The sequence below is a fragment of the Manacus candei genome, unplaced genomic scaffold (genome assembly GCF_025592945.1).
Source record: "Manacus candei isolate 608988 ecotype Guabito, Panama unplaced genomic scaffold, ASM2559294v1 h1tg000043l, whole genome shotgun sequence".
Classification (NCBI taxonomy): domain Eukaryota; kingdom Metazoa; phylum Chordata; class Aves; order Passeriformes; family Pipridae; genus Manacus; species Manacus candei.
Genome location: NW_026138091.1, coordinates 4132697 through 4160511, shown reverse-complemented (window position 1 = coordinate 4160511; position 27815 = coordinate 4132697). Strand labels below are relative to the sequence as shown.

Genomic DNA, 27815 nt, shown 5'->3' with positions numbered 1-27815 from the left:
GTGCCAAAAAAAAAAAAAAAAAGGTGTAGAGTGTGAAATTTTCTTCATAAAAGCTGTTGCATTATGTATTCCTGGAATTGAAACTCAACATCTCTTTAAATTAATTTGAGATGAAAATCTTCAGTTGGGAGTGGGTGGAGGAGTGGGAAGACAGTAGAAAGTTTTAAATGTCTTGAAGAAGGCAACCAATTACAGATAGAAAGGAAACTATTTACAAGTTTGTATTTGTGATGGTGAAAGGTATATATTTAATCTTCTTAAAAATATCAATATATGTTCCTGAGCTCTAAATGGGAACTTGTTTGCTAAAAATCTATTGTGATGTCAGCTCAGTTTGTACATATTTTAACTACTACTAGAACAATGTGTTTGCTTCATGTTCTTTTTAGATTGGCAGAAATGGCTAATAAATCTTATTAGATCTTCTGGATTACAAAATCATTGTTGAATTGTAGAATTACAGTATCTGTACAAACTTGGAATGCTTAGCAGTCATTAATCACACTTGAAAAATTACTATGTAACTGATGATTTTAAATTCGTATCTTCTTTTTCCTCCTCCTTTTTCTCCATCAAGGTTATGTGCAGGGGATGAGCGACTTGCTGTCACCTGTCTTGTATGTTATGGAGAATGAAGTAGATGCCTTTTGGTGCTTCGTATCATATATGGATCAAATGGTAAAATAAGGCTTTTTTAGTCCACGTAAACAGATAAGCTACAGATAGCATTTGGAGTTAATTGTAATTTATAAATTGCATTGGGTTTTTTGAATTCTTTTAAAGCAGTCATTTTTATATTTGGAGTCAGCATACTTTTTCTGATTGTTACACATTGCAGTGGGTTTGCAATACTATTGCTGTGCAGTACAGACAAACTTGTCTCCTTAAGAGTTCCGAAGTAACTCAGAGCCATCACAGACAAAGTTGTATTTATTGGGAGTCTTAAGCAGGATTTTGTTCAGGATAATTGTTCCCTGTCATACCTGCCTTTTGGTATTTATTAGATGCAATTTAGACTTTCCACAAATTGAAACTTATATGTGCATGTGGCAAAACAATGTGACTGTAAAAAAAACAAGTTGTCTTTTTGGTTTGAGTGCAGTCATGCTGCTTGGAAGTACAGAGCTTGGACTGATTGAAACTAACATTTATTACATACAAAAGTGCTAGCAAAGAAATAGAGTTCATTGCTTTAGTTAAACTTCTCAGTAAAAGGCAGACATTTCATTAGATAGAAGTATTAAATATGGTTAAATATCCATATGTTAAATACCAAAAGGATGAGAATCACTGTTGCAATAACAAAACTTTTTTAAAATTTAAAAATAGCTGCAAATCTCAAAATTATCATAGAGTTAATAAAAATGACAGTGCTAATATTTTTATTCCATACAGCATCAGAATTTTGAAGAACAGATGCAGGGTATGAAGACACAACTAATTCAACTGAGTACTTTACTTCGTTTGCTAGACAGTGGATTTTGCAGTTATTTAGGTAGGTGTATTATTCATGCACAATAGCTGAAACAGCTTACTGCATTCTGTGTGCATTGATAGCACAATTAATAGCTCCATGCCTTTTGAAAAACAGGGTCAATTTTAAAAATATGCCATCCTCCAGCAAAAATCTTTGATTTTGAAAAGGGGCTACCATCTTTAAAATAAGTGGTATGAATGGATACCTGTAAAGTGGGAGGGGTTTTTGTTTATTTTTTTTTTCACCTGCTGTCTTACCAAATTTGGTGCTTATGAAATGTAACACTCTTATTCCTAGAATCTCAAGACTCAGGCTACCTTTATTTTTGCTTCCGGTGGCTTCTCATCAGATTCAAAAGGGAATTTAGCTTTCAAGATATTCTTCGACTCTGGGAGGTAAGGAGATATTTCATCACACAAACTCCAGCAGTTTTTTGACTTTAGAACAAAAAGTGTTAATACTCTGTTAGATTTAAAAAAAATTCAAATATTTAATGCAATGATCTGAGGACAAATGAGCATATTTTATGACTTTTTAGCCAAAAGAACAACTTGGGAAGTTAATAAAAAATATACTTACTGGAGCTGGTGGGGATAAATTGGCTTTTTCAAAAAGGTTTGGACAGGATCCTTCACATCAGACTCTTGAGTGTAAGTAGTAAGTGGAGAGTACCAGTTCACTGTTAATGGAAAACAGTTCATGCTAGAAGAAAGAGCATTTGTGTATGTGTGTTTGATTAATTCCTTGGGATTGGTAGGACTTTATTAGATTAAGCGGAGTAAAGCACTGTCAGGGTAGTTTGTGTTAGCCAAAGCCATAAGGAGGATGATGTCAGAAGATCTAGGTAATCTTGATGATAAGGCCCTATGATGCCAAAAAACATGATGTAAAACATGAAAATGTTGAAGTTCCAATAAATCCAGGTTACTGAGATCCTTTTTGATTTAGGCAATATTGGGATAGGATGGAATAATTAAGATGAACTAATATTTTTGTTGAACACTTTTTAATTCTTTGTTCCAAGAAAATTGAGAAGTCTTGTCAGCAGTACAGGTTTATTGTCTAAGATGCATTTAGCAAGGGCACTGCGTCCACTGAAAACTCAAACAAGAGAATAAATGTTCAGATGAGTGGAAGGAGTATTTTCTAGGACATAACATCACACGTGTTGGGGAACAGAAGGGTAATGAAAAGAACAGGGCTCAGATGCATAAAGTTTGTAATATAATGAAAAATGTTTCCGGTGGGATGAGAAATAATGTTGATGCTTTTATTCACTTTTTCTACTAATGAAAAAGGAGTCACATAAAGAGGAGGACCAGTATTTAAAACTGTCTAAAGTAAATATTTTTTTAGGTTTTTATCATTAGTTGGTGGAATTTACTATCATAGAGTATTGAGGTGGTATTTTAACCAGATGGTGGAAAAGTTTACGAATAACATTCATAAATAAGGAAACTAATATGTACCAAAAGAATTCTCTTATGCCAAGGTATAAAGGATAATGCTTCGGTGGGGAAATTTAGTCATCTCTTATCCCCAGTATTATGTTATCTTCTCAGTATTTTTTTTAAACAGTAATTTTTCTTTTTAAGTTGATGACAACAATATTTTTATTTACAGTTTATAGTCCTAGGCTGGTTTGTTTTTATCACCTCTGTTTTATTGTGTGTATATGTGTGCATAGAGAAAAGAAACACACTATATTTCTCTCTCAAGCATTTTTTTTCATCTCAGGAAGATGATGGAAACCTATTGATATGATAGTCTTGTAGGTACCTTCCTGCACATCATGTTTACTACAAGTGTTAAATTTCTTTGCTAGGAGATATAGAATGGGAAGATCTTGTTTTCCTTTTTAAAGCAAACTAATTAAGACATTATGTTGATGTTTTTATGTAAAAGCTAGTGTCACCTTTATCACAGTTGAAGTCCAGCTTACAGTGGGTTGTTTTTTTCCTGTGTGTAGCCATGCAGCTTCACTGGTATCAGGGATATGTATAAGTGGGATATATGCAAGCTATAGGCACAGGAGAAATTTTTGCATTGTAATCAGTAGGTATCTCAGTATTTTTTTGATATCTCAGTCTGAGCAAAACTCATGTACTCTTTTGTAATAGCACGTGTATTGAGGGAATCCATTTAAAGGCGATATTATCCTGTGACGTACTCACTTGTGGAGGGTAGAATGGGAAGGAGAGGTACCATCTGAGGTTCCAGAACTTCTGGGGCTTTTTCTGTTTAATCTGGTAATTTCAGGGTGTTCTTGTGGATCTCTGTTTCTGTCCTCTGACTCGTATGTCCCTGTTCCCATTGGCTTCATGACTTTCAGTGTTTTATCTCAAAAATGAATGAAAAAGATTCTTCAGTAGACTGGTTATTAGACATTCACCCTGGAGATGGGAGATGCCAGTCCTCATCAGCTGGAGTAGAGGCTAAATCCAAGCTCTCCCACTTGATGAGCAAGAGCCATAATCAGATTGTGGTAGGAAATGTGGGTGGTTGTACCAGCGCTCTGTGACAGAGTTGCACACGATAGAGAGGAGGCATTCTGCCTTGTGTGGATAAGCTGCGACATGTTACGTGATTGCAGTTATTTGCAATGTTACATGCAATGCCTTCTTACAGAAATATGAAGGTGGGTTAAACTGCTGTGTCCGTGGGTGGGTTTACATTTTAGCATTGTCTCTCAAACTCAGCCCAGATAGACAGCATACTGACCTACTGCTTAGATGTCCCAAGATTGAGAGCAGTTCAGTCCCTCCTTGACACTGGAGAGGCAGGCAATATCACCTGGTAATTCCACCCAACTCTTAAATCTTTAGATTGCACAGGGGGTTGCTTCATTCTCAAGATGGTGCAGGAAGGCTGGGTGGAAAAAGAAGAATCCCAAAAGAAAAATTCTGTAACAGAATGACTCAGCTAGCTCAGTGTTATTCTAGTATTGCTCACATAGTATAAAGCCAGAATGACCTGGTGGTGAGTTACTTTACATACGTGCTAGTATTGATTACAAATATTAATGGATGCTGAGGTAGCTCTAGAACAAATGCATCCTTACTTGTACAGCCTTATCAGAAAGAAATAATAAGAAAAGAGTTATCACTCTTAAGTGGTATGTTTTGATATTATTTTATAATTTAAATGCTGCTTTTCTTCCATTCTTTCAGCACACTGTAATGCTGCTGTTACGTATTTATAGACTTAAGTGCATGCTCTGCACCAGACTTCAAAAGGTTTATCAAAAATGGTAGCAAAAAGTATGGATTTTTTTTTGGCAGCAATTTCATGTTGAACCAAATCAATGTACACTTGTCAATATTTCCTTATGAAGTAGAAGTTAAAAAACCCCAACACAGTAGTGTGTAGACAGGCTGAGGTTGGTAGACTATAGGCATTTTTGTTCAGTTTTTACTGTTAATCAGCCTATTTGCGTTCCAGTCTTTTTGCTGGAGTGAGAATGCTTTAAGAGAATATTGGATGTCTGAAAAAGATGGAAAATTTAATTCTGGACCAAAGGAACTGAATCTTAATTGAAACATTCAAGATTAATTGCACCTTATTTTGGGTGAACCTGGTTTGGATATCTTTCATATTGATGCAGTTCTGTTTACAGGCTACATAGTTCAAGTAGAAGTAAGCTCTTGCTCAGCTTTAAGGTTGTACTCCATCAATAATGATGAAAAAAGATTTTTACTAATTAAGTAAAACTGAATCCTCATGAGTCTACTTTCTTATCTGCCTTTTTTGAGACTAAATCCATTGTCTTAAATCCTGCATCTGTTTGTCAGAGTGATTTGTGCAAACAGATTTTTGCTTCTTTCTGGTTTTGTTGTCAAAACTGTTTTCCAGCTTTCTGCCCACCACACACATTCTCTTCAAATACTTTTTAAAAAAGATTTTCCTGAATTTGCTAAAGTAGGGTATTAGTACTGAGGTTGCATAAATTTTAGTCCCAGTGAACTCGAGAATGGTTAATTGTATCCTTCACAGGACCAAAAGCTAGTGTGTCTGCAGTCAGAAAGTAACACCCACCCACCCCCAAATACGTGCATGTACATATCTTTAGGTTCTTCTAGTGGGGGGATTGGGAACAACTTTATCACCTTATTTATAACCCATAGGAACTTTTTTAAGGCATTGCTGAGCATGACACACTTCTACTAATTCACACTTGCAGACACTAATAATTTTTTAGTTTTAATTACTTCTGTTTCACATGAGCTGAGGCAGAACACACATTCACAAGACCACAAGCTCAAGCAGCTGAATAGCATTATAGTGGACAATGTGGTAGACACAGAAGTCTTAAAGAACCAGATAAGCATTTGGTGACTCAGACTTGCACTTATCACTAATAGGCCAAAACAAAAATTCCAAATAATTGTCCAAATGCTTAATTGCTTTCAAAAACAGTTTATTGTTAGTTAAGCAACTCGGCTTGAGGACTTATTTATTTTCTAAGATCTGCTTTTCACATGAGAAGTATAAGCATTTCAGATGTGTTTTGTTTATTTCAACAGGTCATGTGGACAGAATTGCCTTGTCAAAATTTTCATCTTCTCCTTTGTTGTGCTATCTTAGAATCTGAAAAACAGCAAATAATGGACAAGCATTATGACTTTAATGACATATTAAAGGTACTGAATTCTTATGCATTATCATGCTGGTTTTGGCTGGGGTAGCGTTAATTGTCTTACTAGTGGCTAGTATGGGGCTGTGTTTTGAATATTAAGTTAAATATTAATTAACATTTTGCAGTTAATGCAAGATGATTGTGGTTTATATCGGGGGAGGAAAAGATGCATACTATATTCCAAGGGGTTAAATGTCAACTGATTGTCTATCCTCCATGCTTTCAAAATGGTTTATTGGATGTCTGTTTAGTGATGAGATCATTAAATGGTTCTTCCCCTCAGACTACTGCTTAGTATGTTTAATCTTAACTTTTGCTTTTTCTTCTGTCATCTAATTTATCTCTGAAAATGTGAACTGGGAAAGTACGTAGGAGGCCTAGATAGTTTGTCACATTTAGAAGTACCATGGATTCCTCTTGCAGATCTTGGATACTGGTGAAAGCCAGCTGTTGCAGACTATATCTTTGAGTAGCCATTTCTTAAAGCAAATAGCCTATGTCTAGCATTTCATAGCTTAAGGGCAGGCTTATAAGGTGATACTTATATGCAGTGTATTTTGCAGTAAAGCGTACTTACCATTTATCTCACTATCCTTTGTGAATGAATTTTTAGCATATCAATGAACTGTCAATGAAAATCGATGTGGAATATATACTCTGCAAAGCAGAAGCAATTTCCATGCAGATGATGAATTGCAAGGTAAAGATATTTTGAATATATCTACTGTGAATATTTATAGACAGTAAAAGTATGTAGTTAGCTGTAAGTGTTCATGTATGACTTGTGAAATAACTAAATGCCTAAATAAAGGATGTTCTGTAGCTATGCAGCACCTATATTCTGAAAGTCTGTAAGCGAGAGTGATGGATTTTATAGACTAATACTGTTCACTGGTGGAAAGCTGGATTGTGCATTTTGGTTGTGATTTCTCAACTCTCACTAGATAACCTCATTGCAAGAAATTTGATGTTCAGTGTGGATTGCTGACTTATTAGGCATACCAGACTTATTAGGCAGAAAACTAAAAGGTAACCTGATAAAACTAATTTCAATAACATGAAGTGTAATTATAATAGTTGATAAGACTTTTATTTTTGTAATGAAAATAATACTGTTAAGTGAGAATTGATTATTGAGCCTGTTCCCTTTGCTGTCTTTTTGAAAAGCAGCTACAGAAGATGGTAATGCAAGTAATGCTGAGAGAGTAGCTTTCAGTACAGCTAAATTGAGATGAATTATTAGTTACTGGGGGTGCAGGACAGACAGAGGGGGACCTTGCCGTTATTAACTTTTTTTCATTTTATTACAGTGATTTTTAATATTTTCTCCTGCCTCCTCCTTTCCAGGAATTGCCTCAAGCAGTTAGTGAGATTCTGGGGATAGAAAGCAGTTCTGTAACACCGGATTCAGATACTGGAGAGGATGAAAGTGGAGCTGAGCTGAGTTGTCCAACGTCGTTATATCAGAGTATCTCAACACCTGTAATTGCTGCCAATGGAACACAAGACAGCGCTCAGCAGATGTCTGAGACGCAGAGCCTGACACCTGCGTAACATCAGTTGGTTACATTGAAGAAAGACTTTCACTGAGCACATTTTTTCAAGCACTTGAGAGATGGATATTTAAATTGGTGTTGATTAAGCTTTAAGGTTGTAAAGAAAATCTGTACTGTAATGCTCTTGCATTAAAGCTTTACAACATGACTCAACTTAACTATTTTTGTAGTTTCTTCTACCAAGATAGCCTTTTGTTTTCAATAACATTCCTTAATATTTTTGTAGCCAAGTGCATTTTGTTTTTGCTGGAAAACTGGAAATGGATGGTGATTAAGAATGGATTTGAAAATTCTGCATTTGCTGAGCTTTCACACATTGATCTAAGACAGTGTGAGCTCTTTGATTTGAGCAGATTCACAATATGCCATCTGAAGCTGCTGTACAAAGTTTTCAAGCTGAAGAGATGCTGATGTGCTAAAGGAAGATTGTTTTGCAAATGGATTTTCCCTATCTCAAATGTTTACAAAAATACTTCTAAGTATTTGTTGCTGGTTGAATGTAGATTTGAAATGGACATTCATACTTACACAGTTTAATGTCCAAATACTGCATTTTGTGTAATTGGGAGCGGATGAACAGTATATTTTTACATTAACATATCTTCACTTTATATATACCTATATATATTTACACACATACACACACTATATACACAAATGTTTGTGAATAATAAAAAGGATAGTAATATTTTCAATATCAGAATAAACTTGACTGTTCATTCATATGAATCAGTTTGACCAAATTAATGCACAGCTCCAACCTGGGCTCTTTTTCAAAATTTTTCTAACTTCAGGTAACTTTCACGTGAATACATTTAGTTCTACACTTGAGGTAATTTTGCAATTGATTTCTTGCAAACTTTACAAATGTTCATATTTGCTAATATATTAACTGATCAATTAAATACTTACTGTTTTGTATGGCAACATAATTTGGAGAATTAATAAGCAGGTTATAAAAAAAACAACCAACAAACCACAAACCAAAATAATAATCACAATTAACATTAATGCTTTTGTTTTTTGTATCTGCAAAAGGCATTGAGCTTATTCCATGCCATGCTGATGTCCTTTGATGTTATGTGAAATTTAACATAATTGATTAAGTGTATTCATTATTTGGTAACTATTGTACATATATAAAATAAAAGTCAAAGCTGATTTAGTGTTTTTAATTAAATCATATTTAGAGAAAAAAATCTAGTTGTCTGGTTGTTGATATAAGAACATGAGATAGAGGGGAGAGCTAATGGTTAGTCCATGGATATTATATATTTTGTTAGTAATGAAGGGCAGTGGGAGTATATTACGGAGTGGAACACACCTTTCCTCTCTAGGCGGTTGATGTGTGGGACATGGCAGAGCTTTCTTTTCTTCTGAAGCAGTTTACTTTTACAAATGTTATTTGTGCCATCTTAAGCAAATATAAGTAATACAAAAAGGCTTTAATAGATAAATCAACTTGTTACAATAATTTGGGAGCTGATTAAACTTCTCTTACCAGTTGTGAACAAACTGGACAGCTGAATCGGTATAGATTTTGGTTTTAATATTGTCAATGTGCTATCTCTCATCAGTTAATAAGAACTTGAATCTTATGCAGTGAAAGTCAGGGATTCACAGCTCAGCATTATCTGTAGCCTTTCATTTCCTGTTCAGGAAATTACTGTGAAGCATCATGCCTTTGTTCACTGGTAAGCATTGTACTTCTTGGCAGTTAAATTTAATATGGCATACAATACAGAAAGGCATTAGAACTTGGATATTCAACACTTTGGTTCAAATACAGCAAGCAAGTTAGTTTCAGTATTTTTTAGAGCACCTAGTTCACTTTGAAGTGTACTTGCAAAACGTTTTTATCAAAAATTATGTTAAACGAAACTATGGAAGGAGGAGGGAAATGTCTACAACAGAAATGCAGTGGGCAAGCCTGTCAGCTAATTGTGCATGGTTCTTTCTTATTCAGGATATGCAGCTATAAAAAACTATATGCAAGACACTAAGGTCTTGAAGAAAACCATAATTGACTGAACATGAATACTCGAATGTTTAGGAAAAGCTTATTTAAGTGGAACTCTGTCATTTGTTAGAATTACAGCTATGGTGCTAAGAAGGACTATCAGCCTGAATTAAGAGTGAGCAGCAGCTGCTGTGAAAGGCTTGGGTAGGTAGGCTTGTTCTGCTTCCCAACAATAAGATTCAATGCCCCTTGCAGCATTCCTTATCTGTAGTTTTCTTCCTGCTGACAAGCAGCCTTGCCAAGAGTTGCAAAAGGAACCTCATTGTCCACCAAATTATTCCTTATTGTTAGGGATGGATTTAGTCTAAGTGGAGACTACAAATGCTGTGAGAGGCCTTAATGAGGATCATGATGGCTGAAATGCCATGGGTTCAGGAAGGTTCAGGATGTGCAAATTTCTTTTGTATGTGAATGATCTAGATTACAATTATTACATATGAACCAATTCTGAACACGGTTTTTGTTACAGTTGTCAGACTATAAAAGAGGGAATACTTGTATAGCTCCTGCAAACCTGTTTTGCTTTTTAATGCTTGACTTCAAGATAATTATCTTTTGGGGGCAAGTATTTAAAATTTAATACTTTTCAGGCATAGCAGTTTTCCAGTGTTATCAGTTCCAAGGGGAAAATTAACATTTATGTAAGTTCTTTTTAAGACAGACCTTTTTCTTTTGTCTATTTGGACAATTTTATTTGTTTTGAAAATACACTCTTGATGTTTTCTTCTGTTTGTGGGCAAGATGATAGCTTACAAAAAGGTGAATAGGTGGAGGTTTTTGCAAGTTTAGACTAATATTAATGTTTATGGAATGGTTTTGATACTGGGAGGTTGAAAACTATAAAAAGATGATTCTAAGTTGCCCACAGTAATCACTTAGGACTTCAGTTACCTTGAGTAGTGCCAGTCCTGTTCACCTACAGTGACAGTGTTTGCACAGAGTGAATATCAGAGCCAGTGGCCTTCAAACCCATGTTGGGTGTGGAGGTTTTGTGTTGGTTGTTGTGGGTAATCTTCCTAAGGAATTTAAGACTATATATGTTATATATATGTCACAATGGGTCCTGATTGCTTTCAGAATCAGATGTTTATTGTATTAGCAATGTGTTTGTTTTGATCTGTAGATTAATTACAATTAAGGCATTGATGTTCAACAAAGCCCAATTTTGGTGCTAACAAGATTTTTCCTAAAATCTTTGAATTATTCTGGTGGACAATTTTAAGATGCTGATGGTGCCTCATAAATAATTCTCTCCAGTTTTTCCTCACATATTAATCGAAAAAATTCTTTGGCCCCCTTTAGCCAAAACAATGAGGAACCAGATTCCTCATTACTTTCAAATATATTCTTAAGCACCAAATTAAAACTCCGTTGATGAAACTTTTCAGAAACCCATAAAAAGTATTCTAGCTTCCAGTTTTTGAAGTAATATTTTCGTTCAAAATAGGTGAGGCACTTTTTCCTTGCTTTTCTAGATAATTTTCTGTTCCAAGACACTTGCCTAACTTGAAAAAAAGATTTTATGGGGAATGATTTATCATTCAGAATTTGGATTGTGAACTAGTTTTGGTATTGCTAGCATGATTTGTGCATCCTACTGTGGTGCAGATGAAGCCCTACCAAGTATGGGACTGAATTTCTGTAAGTAGAAGCTATGTTTTCCTCAAACCGTTCCCTGCTGGACAACAGAAATGACAGTGCTGAAGAGGTTAGTGATACTTTAAAAATGCATCTGCATTACAGGATTCGAAAAAAGTAATTAAATGGGCTGTATTAAAACTGAATTTTGGTCTGTGGGCTGCAGAAGAGTGGTTAGTAACAATAATTCTATGTGTGCCTGTCAAAATACTTTAAAATATATTTTTCAAATCTATTGTCTGTTTTCTGAACATTTGGTCAGTGGCTGATGCCATCTCTGTATGACAGAAGTATGGCAGAGAGACCAGTGCTTGTTCTTAAAAGAAAAATTCCATGAGCTGCCCTATGGTGGCTGGGATTAATGCAGAAAATCCTAACCCTTGGTTCTCTCTGTGCAATTATGTACCTATGTCTGGCTCAATAGTTGATGTAATATGAGCATTGATAAGGTGATAAGACACAGATACATAACTGAGCACTTAACAGACAGATTTCATATATGTGTGATACTGTTTTTGATTTAAAGATGCTTTCAAGTGATTTTTTTATGGTTTTAAAAGATGAGTTGTGCTTCGTGTTTAGTGGGACTTGAAAATGCGCTATTCAATTAAATGATATTATTGCAGTGCAGGCCTTGTATAAATTAAGCTTGAATTTATTTCTTGTTCAAGTGAGGATTTTATTCTTAAACATTTTTTAGAGAATGTGTGCTATTTTTTCATGTTAAATGAGAATATCTTTGGCACATATTGAATTTTCTGATGAATGGCAAACAAAAAATATACTGTAGGATGTCACTTTTTTGCCTCATCCAAAATGAATTTCACAGTTGAATCAAATATATATTTCAAACTGTCTGTGTAATTCAAATAAATGAAGTCTTCTAGATGGGTTTTGTTTTGAAAGAATTCAATTATAGTATATATTTTTGATTATACAGGCTCACGTATACCCTACCTTAACATTAGTTCTTAGACTGTTTTTACAGATGTATCTTGTTATTAACCAACTAACTGCAGAGCCCTATTGTTTAGAGTTTAAACTGCTGCCCAGGCTCTGGCAGTCCAGCAAAAGGCAGTTTCCTCTTGGTATGCTGTAGTTGACACTGGCCAGCAGCCAAGCACCCACCCTGCCCCTCACCCATTCCCCTCTCCCATGGGATGGGGAGAAAATAGCAGGAAGGCAGGAAGGTTTATGGATTGAGGCAATGACAGTTTAACAGGGAAAGCAAATGCTGGTCCCAGAAGCAAAGCACAAAGGATTTCATCCACTACTGCCCATCAGCAGGCAGGTGTCCAGGCACTTCCTGGAAAGCAAGACCTCACCACAGGTTTACTTGGAAAGATAAACACCATGACCATGAATGTCCCTGCTTCTTCCTCCTCCCTTCTGTAAGTGTTTATGGCTGAGCACAATGGCACATGGTATGGTGTGGGCAGTGAAAAAACAAGGCTGCACACACACCATTCAGTTTTCGGGATTCTCCGCAGATCTCTCTCTGCATTTCTGTTTTATTAGAGTTCTTTGGTAAACAGCACCTGGTAGTGTCATTCAGTTAACTAGAATTCCCAGGATCTTGCTAAACTGGTGTTTTGATTCCACATATTCACACTCGTATCATGTCGTGACTGTTTTCAGCCACGGGAAAAAACCATGCATGCCCTTATGCAGACCATTACGTGGTTTTCCACTTTGAGAACATGGCACTCTCTTTGTCAAAACACCCGTCAAGGTTGAAAGACTCCTTTTTGATTCTAATTAACTGAATGCAGGTGCAGCTTGACTCAGCTTGTTCCCACAAGTATGGAGTATCACTTTGGTGAGTTTAGGTCAGCTGTCCTGGCTGTGTTTGCTCTCAGGCTCATGCCCACCCCCAGGGGAAGCAGCAAGAGAAGCCTCAATGCTGTGCAGGCTCTTCAGCAACAGCCAAAACCCTGGTGTGGTATAAGCACTGATCTAGGCACAAACTGCAAAGCACATCACCATATGTCCTACTATGCAGAAAGTGAACTTCATCCCAGACTGACCCAGTTTGGCGTGATGACAGCCATTCTTGATGATGTCTGAGATCATAGTAGGAAAAAAATCCTTCCTGTATTGAAGATGACACATTTTAAGTGCCCATCTAGACCTGGTGCAAAAATGCATTACATGTAAGCAACTGGTATTCAGATGTTCTGCTTTGCTTGCCGTAACTCAATGAGATGCAACACCAGAAACTTTTCTAAAACACTCTCGGGTGTGTGAGTTGGTCCAGATGACTTTTAAGTCACATGAGTGCATGCTGCCTTTGGGCATTGGTCTTGGAGAGCTTCCACACACTCTTCTGGTTTTACTGTTAAGAGTAACTCATGCAAGACACCAAGAAAATCCTTAAGGCACAAGTATTTGGGTTCAAGGACTTGATAATTCCTCAAGCTACAAAACAGTACAACTACTGTGACCAAAAGTGGCAGTCCTGGTTCTATGGACTCTACCCTGGGCTGCTACACCTCTTATGCTGTTATGGTTAATTCGTGCAGCGTATGGTGAACAACATAAAGGAGCTGCAAAATTGTACAATCTCTTTGTTTCATCTGTACCTGGTTTCCTTCTATCTCTTGTGAGAATGTTATGACAGACCATGCCAAATACTTCCCTACCATCTAGATGAATGATTTGTATTGTTTTGCTTTGGTCCACAGGACTGTCATAGGAGGAAATGAGATTTGCTTGACTCAATTTGTTCCCAGCAAATCTGTCTTGACTGTTTAATCATCTTTTATCTTCTGGATCTTTACAAATAATTTTGGTACTTCTGTTTTCTCAAACAAATGAAATTAGACTGGTCCATAAATCTTCATCCCTTCTTTCTCCCTGTATCTTCTTGGAAAGTGACATTATTTTAGCCTTTTCCCAGTCTTTTGTCACTTGTCCATCCCCTGAGTTCTTAAAATAGTTATTGATGGCAGAGGTTGAGTGAGCCTACTCTGGAAGTGTGGTTACTGTGCTGTCATTTACTATGGTCAGACTTATCCCAAGTATTCTCCAACATTGCTTCACCTTGTTAAAAGAAAAGAGCTTACCTCTCTGCCATTGCTATTAATTAGGATAGACAGCTGGTCACAGATGATTCTTTAGCAAAGAATGATGTAAAAAGAGTGCATTAAATACTTAATTAATTTCAAGTTTATTTTCTGATTTGTCCTTTATTTGTGTTCAGTAGTTGTCTGATAGTTCAATTCTTCTGACTGCTGCTGTATTTATATATTTTTTTTTAAATAGTTGCTTTTGATGTCCTGTACTAATTACTTTGAATTTTGTACTACAGCCTTTGTATATGTGTTGCGCTGCCTGCATTTACTAGCTTGATCCTAGTTTTCATCTCCTGTACCTCTTTTGAACTGAAGGTAATGACAACTAATGACTTTCGATACTACTAGTAAAGTGTATTGGAGGACCACAACTCCTCTATAATGAAATAGTTTCCTGATGAAAATGCTTTTTTTTCTGAAGCAAGGAAAGAACTGTCTTTCTGCTCTAGGTTTCATTTCCTTGAGACTTGTAATAACTGAATTTATTGAAGTTCTTTTTTTCTGAAATTGTCAGTTTTTGCTTCCTTCTCAGAACCTTTCTTTATCCAAAGTTTGTGAATCCACTTTATGTTCTTCATATCACCTGTATTTCCAGGTCTTCCTAGCCAGTCTATCATTTGGTAGATATCCTTTCCCAGTAGTTGTTAATTGATTAAAATCCCCTTAGTGCTTCTAGAGCTTGGGATGGTTTTGCTGGCTGCTTAAAAACCTGTGCTTCCCATATCTTCATGACTTAAAAATTAAGTGTACATTCTTATCACAGATTTTTCACCAGGCGTACATCACTCAGAGAAATGGACTTTGGAGTTGATGTGAGTATGTTTGATAAACAGGAACAGATTGTATAACTTTTCTTATTGAAAAAGCTCCTTTGGCTAGTCTACTTGTCAATTGTTTCACAAAGTTGTTGTTTTGCCAACTAAGTTATGGTTTGATTAGGTATTGAGACTTCTATTTTCTGCTTGTGTTAGCATCTCTTACATTAATAATAAGCCCATCTGTTCTCCACCTTGTCTTTTTGACCTTACATTGAATAATGTTGTTGTTTTCACTTAAGATCCTTGTGGAGTCCATCTTTCTTTATGGTTTTTTTAATATGTTTTCATAGCTTTGTTTCTTTCTCTGTCCTGCCACATGATGACTTTAGAGTTCTCCTTCCTGCTGTAGTGCCTCTGGACAAAGACTTGGTGGTGATTTGGGAGAGCCAGAGGTAAATTCAGATAGTTTCCTGGTCAATACTAGCTGCTCTGCACTGCAAATTTAATCCTCTTGTTAAACTACAGTAAATGCTACAAATAGTTTTAAGGAAAACTATGCTGAAATGGGCCACCAGTATCTCCAGCAGGGGGATATGACTCAAACATTGAAAATATCTCATAGGTTTGCTTTAGATTTAAATTTTCACTTGAGAATTCAGCAATTTTTTAAGCTTAAAAAGTGCATAGCTAAGGATTTCAGGCAACAGTGACTCTACTGTTTGTGAGAGGATAGGAAAATATGTGTGTAAAGAGGACCTTGCAGTTTCTGAATTCTTATTATAGGTGAATAAGGTGCCTTTTAGTAATAAAAGTAAGCTTATCTCTTTCTTATTACCAACATTAGCTCTATTTCCCAAGGTGACAAAACATTGCTGTGTGCCACCCTGACATTTTCTAGAACACATATTTTTGAATTGCTTGAATACACTTCTAATTTTTTGTGTTTTGTTTTGTGATTTTGAGTGCTCATTTGTTTTACATATACAGCACTGTTAACTATAGAAAAAGGAGCTGAGCTCTAAACAAAATCTGTAGTTTAGCAGTATTCCCAGAGCCATATACCAGCTCTATTGTACAGCAGCTAGAACAAAGAAGAAATAAACTCTCAGTCCATAAATGTTCTTTGATGTGACACTGATATGGAAAAGTCCACCTATAAAATACTTGCAATACTTCTCCAGGGAGAAGCAATCTCCCTGTGGGATACATGGGCAGACAGCATGGTTAAAATAGTTGAAGCACTTGAGTCTTCCCTGCCTGTTACATAGCACCTGCTGACACAATGTACCTTTGTTTGTTTTGCGTTCATGAGTCATCCTGAAGGGGTTGAGAGAGACAGAAAACCTTTGTTGTGCTCTGGTTACTGCACAGAGCTGTGATAGTAGCAAGGCTACAGAGTAGTAGAGTCGTTGAATTGTGTGATGTCCCAGCTGCAGAGCCAGCATCTAAGAGTAGATAAAATCATGCTCTGTCATGCCAGTAGGTGAAAAGTCAGCTCAGTAGTGCTCAGTTTTGTCAGTGGAGCATTTGAAGAGTGCTAAGCAATCTTACTCTCATAAATTGTTCAACTGCTGGAACAGTGTCTATGTATCTCATGCATAGTAGGTAGGAATATCAAAATCCAAACACTCCAACTTGCTTTCCTATCATCAAAAGTAAAGAAAAAACAGGACAGAGAACGTATCTCGATAACTTAGGATATGACACAGAGCTAATAATACATGAAGACATGCTTTTCTCTGACTGGGAAAATGAAGTAAAACTTCGTGGGCTAGCATAACAAAAATTATTGATTTGCACTAAAGGCAAATCATTTGGTTAGAGGAACCAAATATTATTACAAACTTAGTATCAACCAGACGAAAGGATCCTTATCGCATGCTACACTTGGGAAACTCTGGAGAGGTGAGTTTAAAAGGGTTTACTTCAGGTCTCCCAGGAGTTCTGAGGCATCTGTGAACCTGGCCTGGTCCTGAACATCAAGCATGACCATCTGTTTTTAGAAGGGGGGGCATCTAACTGACAGCAGTCAGTTTAGTCTGGAAACTTTTGCTGTTTTTTCTTTGTTATGATAAAATGTAAGATTCAATGCTACTCCATGGGAGAAACAGTCTCAAATCTTCTGTTGTGCTTCTGTCTTGGCTTGCAGAAGAACAACACAGATTCCCTGCTGATGCTGATATGTAAATCCTAGTTCTAAGGTGCTGTCTTGCAAAAGTAAGGGCTTTGAGGTTGTGAAGGAAGGCTGAGTTAGATGTGACATGAAGCTTTGTACTGTCAGTGACACTTCCTGCTACTTGCCTTGTGCAGCTCCCTGCTCAGTGTCCCACCTTCGGTGGATCTCATTTAAACTTTTCCTGCTTAATCTGTGTGATCTGTATGCATACCAATTCAGGGCCATGTGAAGCCAGCTGTTGCACTCAGCTGGGCTGCCCCTCTTTGGGCAGGCTGCAGGGTGAGTCACGGATGGTGCTTTTCAAGGGGAAGTGGTGACAGTTTCCCCCACCTGGAGCATTGGAACAGAGAAAACGGTATGTATTTAAAGGAAACTGGCATAATGCTCCCAATCCAGATGAGCTGTTCAGTGTTACATGCTGTAAGGTTTATTCAAAGGATGTAGAGGAGAAGTTTTGGAAAATGATAGAAGTGAGAAGGAAGTGGGAGAGCAAGTGACAGTGGCAGGTCACAAAATGAGCATTGACCTCAGAATGTAAGAGAAATTAAAAATCCTAAATTTCACAAGTAGTTTTGAGAGACTGAGTACCTTTAACACTGCAGTCAAGTTCTTGTTTCAATGGTTGCCCCTTCTGTTCACTTAAAATTTCTGAGCCGGTACTAATCTGAAATTAAGGAGTAAACAAATTCTTAACCTCAATAAATAAATCTTTACCCCAAGACATGAGTATTTTAGAGACAAGTAAAGTTGTCATATATATAAAAGACCTTCAGGAGTGCTATGGGGTTGTTTTACCTTCACAAGTAATTAATTGTTTTACTGATGTTGTGGTTAAAAGAGAGTCTCATGATCAGCATCTGGCCCTTGCACAGCTCAGGCATAAACCACAGCCATTGCTGCCTCGGTCAAACAGCTTTGTTCAGTGAAGCGCTTTTTCAGAGGAAGTACTCCTTGCAGTCAGACTTTACCTACCGTCGATATATAAGGCACGTTAAGTCCTCCTTACAAGATCTAATTTCTATCCCTTAATATATCTTTCAAAGCATTACTCTATAAAATGGAGAGAGACGAATTTCTGCATCGAAGAATTTCTCACATCACTATCTCTGCACAAGTTCCCTGTGCAGAAGCTCAGCTCCCGCAGTGCTCTGCCCTGCTGGGCCCTGTCCCAGCGCCCCCACGCTGTGAGCGCTGCCCGCCCTGCCCCGCGGCCCTGCCCCGCTGCCCACCCTGCCGTGCCGGGGCACAGGGCGGGCCGGCGCCGCTGCTCGGGCCGGGCATCGGTGTGAGGGGAAAGGAAGGCACCGCCCAGGGCAGACCCGGGGGCGGGCGGGGGCAGCCGCTCCGCAGCGGGACCTCCGCGGCTGCTGTGGGCACAGCTTCCCCCGGGGGCTCCCGCCGGCGTGGGGCGGGCAGCGCCCGGGGCGGCTTCGCTTCCCGCGCTGTGCTGTCCCGTCCCGTCCCGGCGGCGGAGGTAAGCGGGGACCGTGGGCGTCCGCCTGCCAGCGGCTCTCGTCACCCGGAGACGGGTGTCCCCTAATCGTGTTTCCATCAGCCGCGGCGGGGGCGTATAAAAGGAGCGGCCGCGGGCGAGGCGGGCAGAGCGCGGCGCTGCCCCCGTCCCGCCCGCCGGCCCCATGCAGCCCGCCATGATGATGTTCTCCAGTAAGTACTGGGCGCGGAGGGGCTTCTCGCTGGACTCGGCGCTGCCGGAGGAGCGCCCCGCCGCCGGCAGCCTCACCGTAAGTGGCGGGGCTGGGAACGGGGCAGCCCCGACCCCGGCGGGGACGGGAGGGAGCCGCCGAGTGGGTCGAGGTCGGGTCCGCTGGCGCCTCCGGGACCCGATGCCGGGCGCCGTGCGTCCCCCGTCCGCTTCTTTTCGTGGTCCAGTCAGTAGTTTTTCAGCAGTTGCAGGGCCCGGTGAAATTAACTTTGCCTCGTTCAGAACGCTGCCTGAAAAGTGTCTGTAAATAACGGAAAAAGTTTCATTAGTGATACAAGCCTTACTACAGAAAGGAACCATATTGCTACTGGAACAACAGAAAAGCAGCAGGGTCCCATTCAGAGGGTTTTAAATGCTTGGATTTTGGAAGTCTGTGGTAAATCCTGCGGGCTATTTGCATCAGCAGAACCTGCCTTTTCAAGGCACTCGTAAACCTCACAGGACGATATATAAAGCTTTTTTGGTAAAATAGAAGTCGCCTGCACTCACACTGCATTGGTGCCGATGGCTGTGCTGCTGTGTTCCCAGCCTCTGCCTGCTGGCAGGGGTGCAGGGGCAACTGGGAGCATCGTGCAGAGACTGCTGAAAACCCTGTCAGGAGGTAGAAATAGTTCTCTGTAAGGTGATGGTATGGGTGCAAGAGATGCTTGGGTCATTTCAAGCATGGGATAAATTTCTGTGTGCTTACAGGTAAATAAATGTATGTATGCCTAACTAAGAATAAAGAATGTTAATAGGGGCTAATAAGGCAACCTGATCTGAATATGTGAAATATTTAGGATTATGAAGATTTTGCCTCCTATAGAATTTTGCAGCATATGAAGATTTGGATCAATTGAGTAGAACCAATGGAATGCACCAGTTTCTACCAGTTGTGAACTGGCATATTGTCTTTACATTGAAATGTGAAATATTGCTATTTGTACATGCTTTACTTCTATTGGAAGTATTGAATTAAATGGAATAAATCTGTTTTACTGTCTTTATATTTGAGTTACTTTCTTCACTGAGTTCCACTATAGATGACTTTTTTTCCTGAGTACTTGCCCTTGCCCCAGATAATTAATTTTCATTAGGAAAGTTGATCTTTTACTTGTTATTTAATTATGAAATGTACTGATTAGCAGGGCTAATAAGATTTGAGTTCAGCCTCTTCTACTGGGCTCATAACAAATAGGTGTTATAGGTTTCAAATGCTCGAGAGGGTTTTGTCATCACTTTAGTTAATGATTTCATCAGGGTATTAGGGAACCTGTGACAGTCTTGGAAGGTGCCAAGTACCCTTGTTTTCCAGAGGAATTGGTGATATTGAGATTCTCAGACACTCAGTTGACTCCATGATCATCTGTATGTAGCTTCTAGAAAGCAGCACACATGGAAAAACCACAGATGCTATAAAAATGGAACCTTTGTCGCTTCATGTGGGTGTTGTGTGCCTGATGTATATGACTTAGCCAAATCCCAAATATTACTGAAGTTGAAAGTGACCTTCCCCATTACTGTCCCTGGGCAAATCTCCTACTGAGCAGAATCATATGAGCTCAATTGCTAAAAAATAAACATGTGTGAAATCACTCATATATCATTCTGCAAACTTAATTGCTTTTCCAGGTTGTTTCCATGTAGTCTAATAAATGGTGAGAAAAGACCATGGAGGCTTCTTAGCATGTCCCGTAACTAGTTTAAATGTGGCTGGTTTAACCTGTGCCATTTGAAGGGTGTTCTAAGACCTGTTTGAAAAGCTTCATTTTCAGGTTATTTTCTGTAAGCTGCTTTATAAATTAGTAAAAGACAGTTCAATACATGTGAAATAGTTGTGTATGATTTTAAATCTTTGTATTTTTAGTGACTGTATTATGGATTATGAAAAAGCAGCATCTCACTGGAGATTTAATTTCTTCAGGAGTCAAAACTTCTGAAGTTGTGACACAGTATTGGAAAATACAGGCTGTTTTTTTGAAAATCATCTTATAAAAATTGTCTATAAAAACTGTACTGTTTGCATCTTGACAAGATCTAAGGTGATAAAATTGCATTTTTTTTGGAAAATGCTGGCTGAAGTTTGGCTTAAAGCAGTCTTTGACTCCCAGATTGTGAAAAGAATGTAGGACTCACCAAGGATGGTGTAATTTTCTGTATTTTTTTTTGAGTTCCTCAGCTAACTCCTCTTTTATGGGATGTACAGTTTTTCACAATGAGAACAGTCAGCTATTGAAATAATCTTCCCAAGGGAGTGGTGGATCCCCCACATTGGACAATTTTAAGATTCAGCTGGGTAGGGTGCTGGGGGCTTCTTGTCTAGACCGTGCTTTTGCTGTGAAAGGTTGGACCAGATGATCCTTGAGGTCCTGTCCAACTTGATATTCTGTGGTGCAGTCTGAGCTTGTATTTCCACCTTGTTTGTATAATGAACAGAGGTTTTGTTTTCTCAGGAAAAGTTACATGACAGCAAATTGTACTGCAACAGAGACCGTAAAGTTTATGTTTTAAATTTAATGGTTAATACAAATGTACAGACCAATGCAAATCTTCGTAAATTGACTGGTACAGGTTAGAATAGCATCCCTGCAATTTTGCAGCAATAGTCAGGTTAGAATAACAGAGCTGCCGGCTTTTCCAGTAATTTAGAGTGTCTTCATTTGCTTCATATTTATTACTAATGATAGTATTGCCCTAGTAATACCATCGTATTTGTATCCTATTTATATGCTTTTCCTTAAGCTTTTTTTTTAATGGAATGGCCTCTTACACAATTGTCTCTAGCAGCTACCTTTGATCTGTGATTCTGATTTTAAGTAAACACACTACCTTTTGAATAAGTAAAGTCTGGATGAGTTCCGTTCAGTTGTTTTCTAACAAAAATTTCTCTTTGTGGGAAATGCCCAATTTCATCTGAAATGATGTTCTTTATCCATTTGTAGCTAAACAGATCGAGTTCTGGGAAAAATGAGGAAAAGAAAGGGAATAAGGGAAATGGGAAAAATGAATCTGTTTCTGAAGGTGGAAAGACAGCTGTGGTGTTTTCCCTGAAGAATGAAGTTGGTGGATTGGTGAAAGCTCTCCGACTCTTCCAGGTAAAGCTTACAGATCTCTACACTGACTGAACTGATGAAGGCTACTGAGGTCAGGCTCTTTGTTGGTATAAATCTAATGGACTGCGGCGGAAGGAATAGAGTGCAGTTACGCTCACTCTGCAGAACTGAATGAAAGTAACTTAAAATTTTATGGACCATTCAACAAAGCATTTTGGGCTCGTGAAGGGTTTTCTGGAATGAAGTTTTAACAGTGATGCTGATGTTTACACCGTTCACTTTAGGTTTCCGATGTGTGACTCAACACCGGGGATTAGATTTGCAGTCTGTGCAGGCCACAATGAAATGAGGCACTTGCAGAGAGCACTTTGAAACCTAAATTACACACAATCAGGTGGTGGTGGCAGCAGCCTTGCTGCAGGACAGTATTTGGTCACAAAGTTAAAGAGACCTTTAAGTACGTGCAGGGTAGGGGACATATGTGTCTAACTGGAAGGTAAATTGTGAAGTATTGTTTCCTCATAGATCCCAATGCAGTTGATGCTTTTCAGTCAGACTGCTTGCTAGTACTGCTTGTAGTCTGCTTGCCACCTTAATGAATGGAAGAGGGCTTAGAAGATGTTGCCAGTCCTCACTCAGAGTTGCTGTCTCTGGGAGCAGATCCCCAAGGCTGATGTAGATTAGATACTTACATTCCCCAGCCTGGGAAAAGGGGTGAGTTAGACCCACAGGAGGGAGGCTGCCAGGAAGCAGGGTGTTTCATAGGAAGAGGGGAAGCCTAAGGCAGTGAACAGAAGTTTCAGAAGGAGTCACGTTTTCAATGCAGTTTCTCTCCAAGGGTTAAATGTCTGACTGCAGCTCTGGCTTAATTGCTTGTGTGAGTTTATATCTGAAATTTTGTATTTGCACATCAACTACCCCTTCTTGGGAATAGGTGTATAAGTCACTCTGGTCTCTCAAAATATGGTTGGAAGATGTAGCAGAGACATCACCCCCATTCATATAGTCACAACAATTTGAGTATTGTACGGGGGAGTGTGGGGTTTTGTTCTCCACTTAACCTAGGGTAGATCAGAGTGAATTTGTTATATGGTTGAGTTAGCTACAATGTATACATATGTAATGGAGCATGCCAGTGAAAGAATTATGTATGTACAGCCAGAGGTGTAAAAGCAGAGACTGCTAGTTGGCGGTACCAGAGGAGACCTTCACCTGAAATGGTATTTATGTAAAATTGTATTAAGCCTTTTTTCAAAATACAGCAGGCAAGTGGAAGTACAAGAACAAAGTTCATCCCATTTGGATATCAAAAAATGTTTTATTGACTTCACTGAGTAAGTGAAAGGATAGTTGTGAAAAGTAACAGATAGTTTCTGTCTGACCAAAAAAAAGGAAAAAATCAGAGTTAATAGAAGTATTGTTAGAAAGCAGTCATCTAATCCAACTTCTGTTTAGAAGCAAGGCTGTCACAGCACTAGATCAGGACAACCATAGCACATTATGGTTGTCTGTCATTGTATTACACCCTTGGCAGACCAGTAGTTGTGTTGAGAGGTACCCCAAAGGAAAGTTTTCATGCTAGAAGTACTTACACTCTCATCTTTGATGCATGATTTGAGTTCGCTGGGGACATTATAATAGAAAATAAATTGAATTACATTTCAATTTTAATACAATTTTATTACTGTTAATGCTTTTTGCTATCAATAATTGCTACACAATAGATAGGTGAGGCTGATACACATTCTCACAAAAATATTTTCTTCCTCGCATGTTTATAAGAGAGACTAAAGTCATACATGTTTAATAGCATCTATTTAAAGAAGCACACTCAAGTCTATTTATTATTATGCACATTACCTAGTAAAATTGCATTAGAATTTAATATAGCAATATAAAAGTAATAATATAAAATTGTTATATTGTCCTCTGTAAGAGACTGTCTTTGTAGATAAAATGAAATCATTAGTTTGTTTTCTTCATTAACTATATAATAATTTTATTTTTACTTTCTGTACAGATTTTTTTTCATCAGTATTTCTTATGTGTCACTAACTGATTCTATAAATACAAAAAGGGACTACTTTCAATAAAACGGTCTTTTAATAACTGGAAAAACTTTCCTGAAGAATGTGCTATCAATATTGCCCTTCTGCTGGTATGCCTGTATTTCATCTGTTATTTCATCTTTCCACAGGAAAAACATGTGAGTATGGTTCATATTGAATCACGAAAATCAAAGAGAAGGAATTCGGAGGTGGAAATTTTTGTGGACTGTGACTGCAGTAAGAAAGAATTTAATGAACTAATCCAATTGCTCAAGTTTCAAACTAATATCGTATCTCTCAATCCACCAGAAAACATCTGGACTGACGAAGAAGGCAAGGCTGTTTTCATATCACTTGGTTTAGGCACTGACAAACGTTTTGCACAAGTCTCTCCATAATCTTACACTCCAGGACATTCAACTTGCATTCTGTCTTCTGCAGATCTCGACTGTGTCCCTTGGTTCCCCAGGAAGATATCTGAATTGGACAAATGCTCCCAGAGAGTTTTGATGTATGGATCTGAGCTGGATGCAGATCACCCTGTAAGTGTAACACAAAATTATCCCGTAGATAATTTGTTCAGGTTATTTACCAGTCAGATAAAAAGTCTGTTGACTGCTGATTGTTTTCAGAACGTGGGGACTACTCTCTCTTCAGTAGTTTCAGTAGATTAATTTTCCTTTTCTGTAGAAGGATACACAAGATGGAGGTCCTCTAGAAAACTTATTCTTTGTTTAACAAGTATGTCCCCTTTTGTAATGCTTGTTTGCTTGTTTTTTTTAAATTACCTAGTTGATAGAAAGGTTTCAAACTTTAAAGAGTTTAGATCAATGTGACCTTCAGTTATGCCACAAGTAGCTCTTAGATAAGAACTGATATTGTCAATAGGTGTCAGAGAAGAAAGAATTATGAAGGAATAACAAAGGAAATATGAAGGAAAGAAATATGAAGGAATAGTTTGTCACTCAGGAGGTAACTACAAAATAAAACAGAGCAATATGTTCCTGCTTCTGATGAATGCAGCAGGTAGGAAGGTGTCTCACATTGTTTCCTGACTTTGGTGGCAGGAGATGAGCCTGCATTTCACACAAGCTGTGTTTGCAGTGTTGCCAAATGCTCAGTGCAAAAGACAGAAAAATGGTTTTGTTATTGTTTTATTTCTTTCAGCTAATTTCCATAAACGCTTAGCCTCTGAGTTTTTAGATGGCAGATGATTGAAAGCATTTGTGTTAAAATATTTTCTCTGTTTATAATCCCAGTTTCTACCTCTGTACGACTTGACTGAAAGATAGTGGTGGTAGCTAGTTGTATTAATTCCTAAAATAGGCTGGATTAAACTAGTATTGTAGGAAACTTCCAGCTGAAAGGAAGTAGGCGGCAAACTAAGATATCTGACCATGAGACTGTTTTGTAATACAGTCAGATTAAACTGCAGCTGTAGGTGATAGTCTGCTTTGTTTTTTGTTACACACAGTCTGTGGTCCAGTGGGAGTTTAGGCACAGATTCTCACACCTTTGCACTCATACCAGGAGAACGCCATCACAATGTCTCCTGGTAGCTCCATTTCCCTGTCTGGTGTCACTTGCCCATGTATCAATAATAATCATCATCTTGCTTCATTCACAGCTACTTCTGCCATGTGTGAGCCCTTCCCACATTGTGGGCCCACAGTCAGGGAGCATGTTTGAGGATCCTGGTTTCTGCCATGTGCTTCTTGATGACAAACTAGGATTTGCTTCACATTTTCTCAGAAGGGAAAAGCCTGTTGATTATCTTCATCCATTAACCATAATTTGGTTCAAACAGAGGTTGTAGTGACAGCTCATTCCAACTTTGAGTTTATGACTGTGACAGACTATTGGATACTGTTTATATTTTGAGCTGGTACCTTCATTAAATACTGTAGCACTCTGCTGAAGATTTGCCTTCAGTTTTACAGAAAATGAAAAAAAGACATTTGCATTATATGAATATATATTTTACCCTTGGGGGAACTCTTACAAACATAATTTACACACCATACAGTATGCTAGGTGTTAGAAATGGGGTAAAAACCTGTAAATCTGTGGCTGGCTTTTAAAAATATCTGCCCTTTTCTTTAGCGGTGGCATTTGGTGCCAGAGGACCAAAGACAATTATCCTAGTACAGAACCTGTAAGGATAGTACTGCTTCAGCAGCATAGCCCTAACCCACTCTGTACTGGCTAATGATTTCAGTCTCAGTTTCACTACACTTGACAGGCATTTAAGTCCCCTGTGCTGTCTTCCATGACTTTCCAGGTCTTGAATGGTCTTCACCTGAGTAACTCATCATTTATGTCAAAAGGTATTAAGGAGACAAGGAGACTCCCCCACATTACAGCAAACAAACTTCTTTGTGTAGGAAGGTTTTCTGCAGTCCTTTGAAATCCTCACTTACTCTCCCCCAGCAGCACAGCTTTGGTTATGGGGCAGTAAAATGTCTTCAGAGCTTTATGGAACCTCATACAAATATTTCAAATCTAGCCATGTTATCTTTTCATTCCGTTCAGTGATTGCGTTTGTGTATGTGAACAATAAGGAAAAAAGACATTTTAATTTTCAGCTTTGAATAAGGGAAACTTAAATGCACTTTGTGGACCACTAACTGGGGAACTTAGATAAGTTTTTATCCTTTTTATCTTCAAGAGATTGACAGTTCTACCTTGAAAAAAGTTAACTCTTGTAATGCAAAACCTGAAGTGTCTGCATATTTTATATGTGTAGAACAGATCTTGTTCTAATTTTGAATAGCACAAAGAGTTGTAAATGGCCAGTGTGTATGTGCTATACAACTCTTTTGCACTTAATATAGAAAAGGTATGAACTTACTGTAGCCCATGAGGTAGAGCCCTTCCTTTGTAACTCAGACTGAAGCAATATGCCTATATAGTGCTGGATGTTGATGGTTCAATCTCTAATGTGTTGGTTAGGATGGCAACTGCTGAAATAAGAATCTTCAAAATGAGTTGCTTATGATCTCTAGACGCTTGATTCTAGTGAAGAAAGATGTATTAAGGATAGGTAAATTCTTCTGCTATGTGCCTGCATGTAGATCTCCATTCAGATCAAGGAAAACTTGAATGAGATGAAATGACAAGAAAAAGTTTCCCTTATCAACATCTTGGATGAATGACTGTACCTATGCACAAAACTGTCTTGAATGGTCTCCTATGGGACTTTGGTGAACAAAAAAATGAAGAAATCCTTTTTTTCTGTTGCAGTCCAGTAGACAGTGTTAATCAAAATACAGTGCAACTAAGTACTAAATAAACACTGTAATGGTTTATTTTATAATTCTCACAGCTAATTTTATGTCCTTATTGTAAATGACTCTCTTCTTCCTTGCTTAAGGGATTTAAAGACAATGTCTATCGACAGAGAAGAAAGTACTTTGTGGATCTTGCCATGAGCTATAAATAGTAAGTACTGGCATAATTTTTCCCTGTGCTGCTGACTAATTAGAATTCATGCTCTATTTAATTCTGTAGAATAAAGTTTAACGGTAGACAAAGTCATCTTTTAAACTTGGACTTGTTTAGTGTGGGCTATAAATTACAAACCTGATGCTTGAATCCTGTTACATTTTTGATACAGATACAGGCAAGTAAAACATTTGAAAGGCAAGCACTTTCTCTTCAGCATTTTATTCACAGAT

The 27815-nt window shown here is 38.1% G+C and overlaps 2 protein-coding genes across 5 annotated transcripts in view; both read left to right on the top strand.

The window, feature by feature from the left end:
* Positions 1-8867, top strand: part of TBC1D15 (TBC1 domain family member 15) — a 37418-nt gene extending 28551 nt beyond the window's left edge. For all 3 annotated transcript variants that reach the window (XM_051795954.1, XM_051795953.1, XM_051795956.1), the window contains 6 exons: positions 578-678; positions 1396-1495; positions 1775-1872; positions 6001-6117; positions 6727-6813; positions 7461-8867. In XM_051795954.1, coding sequence (XP_051651914.1) covers positions 578-678; positions 1396-1495; positions 1775-1872; positions 6001-6117; positions 6727-6813; positions 7461-7667 — 710 coding nt within the window. In that variant the 3' untranslated portion in view covers positions 7668-8867. The remainder of the gene's footprint in view (positions 1-577; positions 679-1395; positions 1496-1774; positions 1873-6000; positions 6118-6726; positions 6814-7460) is intronic.
* Positions 8868-18940: 10073 nt separating this feature from the next.
* Positions 18941-27815, top strand: part of TPH2 (tryptophan hydroxylase 2) — an 86122-nt gene continuing 77247 nt past the window's right edge. The window contains exons 1-5 of one of the 2 annotated variants that reach the window (XM_051795958.1): positions 18941-19077; positions 21980-22132; positions 24288-24471; positions 24580-24680; positions 27512-27579. In XM_051795958.1, the coding sequence (XP_051651918.1) occupies positions 18973-19077; positions 21980-22132; positions 24288-24471; positions 24580-24680; positions 27512-27579 (611 nt within the window). In that variant the 5' untranslated portion in view covers positions 18941-18972. The remainder of the gene's footprint in view (positions 19078-21979; positions 22133-24287; positions 24472-24579; positions 24681-27511; positions 27580-27815) is intronic. The other variant, XM_051795959.1, reaches the window with a different exon arrangement.